Here is a 5,485-nt window from a genome sequence, read left to right as displayed (position 1 = left end):
TAAATATATATATATATATATATATTTACTGCTGACAGAAAAAGAAAAGATGATTGTGTTTTTTCGGACAACAAAGAAGCTTTTTTTCCGGAGCCCATTAGAATGCTTTGTGGATTCCCAACTGATACATTTTTGTTTTAAAGCATTAGAGGCTCATGAGCTATTTGCAGGACTGATCCACACGCAAGAGAAATGCTGTTCTCTGCTCCCTGCCTTCTCCAAAAATTCCTTCCAAAGCCGCAGGGTCCTTGCTTTGAGGAGGCCCAAAATTATTACTGGCTTTATTAGCATCCTTCAAATGTTCTTCTCTTTTCCATAAGAAAATATTTTCTCTCACAATAACTGCAGCTATTGGGGATGTGTTTTCTTCTGTACCGGCCCGGAGCTACGGTTTGTTCTCCACTTTAACTAAACAATTTTATTTTTAATCTCACCCCCTTTTTTTTCCCTCTTGCAACCTTAACTTTTTGACACTGCCTCCAGATACCTTTTAAAGCAGCCGGTGGAAATCTGTAATGCTGCCACGGTCCTGTTATTGTTTTGCTCTGATTCTCTGATAGCCACAAGGATGGAGTCCTGCACAGCTTGTCCCGGAGGCAAGTAAATATTGACAGATTAATTCTTCTCAGATGTACGGGCCATAAAGGAGTATTGTTTTAGGACCTGCTCCTGTGAGGTGATTAACACCATCAACTCCTGTTGCCCTCGGTGCATGTGGGGACTTTGCAGGATGGAGGTAGGACTCTTAGTGAGGGTACCAAGTGTGTCCTTGTGTTTTCTCCCTGCTTGGAGCCAACCATGCGTTTGTGCTTTGAGCAAACCATGCGTGTGTGCTTTGAGCAAACCATGCGTGTGTGTTTTGAGCAAACCATGCGTGTCTGCTGCGCACGGAAAACGCTGTGATGTCTAGCCTGGCTGCCTGCAAAGTCCTGAATTTGAACCCGCCGTACTGTCCTGAGGGTATCTACTTCACACGTCACCTGCCTGGCAGTCCTTGCAGCACCACTGTGGCAGCCTTCCTGCTTTTCATGGAAAAAACCTATGGAATTTCAAGCAAAATTTGAAGTCCTCAGTCATTTTTTGACCCACTGGACACTCTAGGTGAAATACTGTTTTCCCTTCAGATGAGGTCCCATTTCTATTCAATTCAATAGGTTTCTGGAGAGGCTTGCTGGGTTTGTCCCCATAACTTGATATAGAGAAATTTTCCGTAGGGAAGTGGAATCAGCTTTCCAGAGTTGTGAGACATTTCCTTCTCCATAAAAAAACCCCAGCAATGCTGTACTGCTGCTTATTTTGTCCCTGCCCGTTTTCTGCTTGTATTTTATAAACCCCGCTCTGTCTTGCTAAGCGCTGGGATATTTCGTTAATGTTTATGTGACCATTCAGCAGAGCAACTGCACTGATGCTGATTGACATGGGCTGAGGACGCAGCATGTGAGTTCATGCAGAAATAGTGATTTAAAGCAGTTGACTCTGGGCCATCGATTTTACTGTCTTACCGATAGCTTTCATGGTCTTGCTTCATATCTATTCCCAATTCTGCAGCTCTCCAGAGCATCAGTTTCAGGGATGACTTTCATTCTTCCCCCTTAAAGATATTTCTAGGGAACAAATCTGTTTCCCTTGTAATAAATATATCAGATTGTGTCAAGCAGCAGTTGTTTTTTCTTTTTGTTTGTCGGTGCCTGAGAGAGATGGCTGTTCTCTCTTGATCTCTCTCCCCGCGAGGCTCCCACGCTGCCTCCTGCTCGGAGATCTCTTGGACCAAGCCCTGGTGCTGATGCTCCTGGGCCCCACCGTGGGACTGCAAGGGAGGAGGGATGGCCTTCCTCTCCGTCCCCCGTCCTGCAGAGCCTTCCCTCCCCTTTGGTGTGCTTTGTGTCCCCGTGGTGAGGTTACATGCTGAAGTTACCTTTCCTTTCCATCTCTCCCCAGCCATGTGCGGCGTCGTTGCGACGATCTGGTTTCCCGTGTGCGCCCACCGCGAGACCACCATTATGAGCTTCGGCTACTCCCTCTACACGGGCTGGATCGGTTCTGCCCTCTGCCTCTTCGGCGGCTGGCGCATCGCGGGAGATGCCCAGACGTTCGGTGAAAACCGTTTCTACTACGCCTCGGGATCCAGCTCCCCTACCCACGCGAAGAGCGCTCACGTGTAAGCGTCCTGGGGATGTCCCACGGCTGCCGTCGGATGCTTTGGCTGGTGGGTTTGTGTGCCCTGGGTTTGCTTCTACTGACACACACTGCTGTCGGGCTCCCAGGGGAAGATTTAGAAAAGCAGCACAAATGTCTGGTAGTTTGAAGCGTTATTCTCCCCATCTGTTCCCCCCTTTCTCTAGAAAGAAAGCTCCAGCCAGCCCTACCTCTTGCTCCCCCCCTTTTTGTCCAGACCACCTGCCCCATCTTCTTGCAGCCAGGATGACTCAGATGGTTTGGGGTTGTCATGTGGGTTTTAGGGTTTTTCTTTTATTTTCTAGCTCCCCTGATTATAGGAGAGTTTAAAGCAGTAAAACAGAAATGAGAGAGACACTTTCCCGTTGTTAGAAGGACTCTGGCAGCTTCTCCCACCATGTCGCTATCTGCGTTCCCCCGTTCAAGGTCACCGCTTTGGCACGGTTTGGGCGAGAGGGCAGGGAGGAAGGCTGTGCTCTCCAGCCGGGCAAATGTTTCTCTTTTGGAACAAGAGCAGGGGAATTTTTTCTGCCCTTCTCTGTAAATACTTTTGTATGAGTTTGATCATTTTAGTAACAGTATTTCCCCCACCCCCACAGTCATCAGTATGAAGGAAACAGAACCCAAAGGTCCTAATTACACGGTAGATAACAGTGCCTTTTTATATAGTTTTAAATGACTTTGGGGGCTCTAATCCCCGCACTCTGGTTTGGTTTCTTTTTTGCCTTTGTACAGATCAGTTACTAAAAATGTATTTTTACATTTTTTTAAACTCCTTGCCTTCTTCCTCTAAATTTGTGTTCTGTCTTGCATCGTTAAAGTAGCACATTTTAACACGCGGTATAATGTACCTGTTACAATACAATTCTGGTGAATACTGATGATGCCTTTGTACTTTCAGTGAAATACTGTACAATAAATAACAGAGTACCTGCAACCACTGGCTTCTTCTTTCCTTCCTTCCTGCGTGTTTCCATAGTTAGCTTTTCCATGACAGGGGTTTCCCAATGATTTTCAAGATTTTTTACAGCAGCTTAGGATGAGAGATTCTGCTCTGCTGTGGAATTAAGTGGGCCTTTGGGTTTTTGGGGGAATATTTAAAATACGAGTCATCTTCCTGCATGGTACTGACCGCTGTCTTATCCATTCGTTCTTCCAACGTTCCCAATAGCAGCTTGCGCCAGAGGTACCGACTCGTGGTACTCTTCACATTTAGAGATTTAGAAACCCGCTGAGGAGGTGGAGATGTACCCCCAGCACTGCTTGGGCGTGCTGAAGTTGATAAGCCATGTTGCTGGAAGTGCTCTCAACTACAATAAGTGTCTGATCTGGGGTCATCGCTCTCTTTAATTAAAACCGTGTAAGATCAAGATCTAACTCTGTCCTTACCAGAGGCTGTAACAATTTAATTACGTTGATACAAAATCCCATCTGTTCCTGGAGATATTAACTCAGTTCAAATAATTTGTGTAAGCCAGGCTTCAGGAGGAGGAAAAGAGGAATAGCCGCTGTTCAAGCGTGGAGAAGGGGGAGAGCCCAGGTGGTGTTGCATGTAGGAGGAGAGGGGATTGAGCAAGCAGAGGAGAGGACCAACTAAATGGTTGGGGATGACGGGGAAGAATTTGAAAACAAGGCTGCTAGTCAAGCCTCGGTGGATTAGGGACTGTCCTTTCATCTTGGTCTGCTTCAGCTGGGTGACACAGCCATGGGCAAGGATGCTGCAGCTCCCACACCTTGCCTCCTCTATGTGGGAAGCCAAGGTGGGAGCATTTAAAAGGAGCGAATAAGGAAGCTTCAGGAGGGGTTGGTCATGTCCCGGGCTGCCTGCGCCTCACCCTCCAGCTCCAACACGCAACCCCAGCATCTGCCTTTAAGACCGAGCAGTCTTGAACGCGTCTCTGTTGTGCAGGCTTTGCGTCGCTGCCATCCTATACAATGTACCCGAGGCGGGCAGCGGCGCGGGGCCGGCGGCAGGACACTTGTGCCCATTACATCACGGGCAGGGCACAGGCAGTTGTTGTATGGGCTGGAGAGACGCTATAAGTGCTGCCATTGATGTGCGGGTGCTGCGGGCGAAGGGGTGGCGCACAGACGTGCCAGCTTGTGCAGGCTGCCAGGGGATTGTGGATTGTGCGCCGCTGCCCGCGGCTTTAGCCGGCTCTGCCGGTTATCCCTGGGGCCGACGGTGGCGTGGGAGAGACCTCAGAGCAGAAAGCTGCTGGAACGCTGCCCTGCAAATGGCCCTGGAGCTAAATGAGAGGGAAAAGCACAGGAAAACCTGTCTGAGATGCTTGAGGCGGGGGGTTGGCAAGGTGTTGGTGTTGCTGGAGGGGTCCGGGCAGTGGTGCGTGACCCAGCGAGGAATGAGCACTGCTGGGCAGCACTTACGGGTTTTTTTTGCTGCCCACACCGTTGGGCTGCAACTTGGCATCTTCAGGCACACGGGGCTGGGGACCCTCGGCAGGGGCTGGTGCTTGGGCTCTGCTCACCCTGCCCACAGTCACAGGTTACCGGCGGCTGATCCCAAACGCAATCCTTAAAAGGCTCTGGGTAAGCTGCTCAGAGGAAGGAAGAAGCTTTATTTCAGGGAAGAGAAGAAAAATCCAAACCAAGCAAAACAACCCCGGAGCAGCCGTGGGGAAAATGGACATCTGCAACCGTGGGGTGCCAGGAGATGGGGCCAAGTACGGGACAGGATATTAGTGCTGGCACCGCAGAAGGGACGTGTTTGGAGGAAGCACAAAGAACATTAAACTTTTCTGGTTTGTAAAGGATCAAAGCTGAAATACCTGCTTTGCACCCTCCCAAAACAGCCCGATCCCCCGCGGGGTTCTCCCGGGATGGGTTGGCCGTGGCCCTGTTGGCCCTTGAAGGCTTTTGGTGCTCGTTTGCTGACCCGAAGCCTCAAAATAGAGTCAAATATAATTCTCCTGAATGGCAAAACTGCTCCACGTCATGCCTAATACCAGCTGTGGAGTGGTGGGTGTGAGCTCTGGTGGTCACCCCGGTGTGGAGGTGGTGGTCCCCGATGCCCCAGTGGAGCCCTCCCCAGCTCCACCAGGACCAGCTATAGCTCCCCATCACGGGGAGCGCACCCGGCAGAATTCCCCAAATAACAGGAATAACAGCAAGGACCCCGTGGGGGGACACTGGTGGCCCTGAGCACCCCGAAGGGGAGAGGTGGCCATGGCCCCGCGAGCGATACGTGCCTCCCCGCAGCTCCGGTGCCCGTGCAGGGGGGTGACAGTGCCGTGACACCCCAGTTACCTGGGGAAAGGTGGGTGCCTGCAGCCCCCCGAGCAGATGGGAA

At 50.5% G+C, this 5,485-nt stretch overlaps 1 protein-coding gene across 1 annotated transcript; it reads left to right on the top strand.

Moving 5' to 3' along the window:
* Positions 1-1,731: 1,731 nt before the first annotated feature.
* On the top strand, positions 1,732-2,162 carry CLDN11 (claudin 11; the record flags this gene model as incomplete). The annotated part of the gene is made up of 2 exons (XM_009586872.1): positions 1,732-1,793; positions 1,939-2,162. Coding segments are annotated over 2 exons (286 nt in total), but the record flags the coding sequence as incomplete, so codon positions are not given.
* Between the last annotated feature and the right edge of the window lie 3,323 nt (positions 2,163-5,485).

This window comes from Fulmarus glacialis, unplaced genomic scaffold, assembly GCF_000690835.1.
Source record: "Fulmarus glacialis isolate BGI_N327 unplaced genomic scaffold, ASM69083v1 scaffold3741, whole genome shotgun sequence".
NCBI lineage: Eukaryota > Metazoa > Chordata > Aves > Procellariiformes > Procellariidae > Fulmarus > Fulmarus glacialis.
The sequence above is the reverse complement of the archived record's forward strand: the minus strand, read 5'-3'. Positions and strand labels throughout refer to the sequence as shown.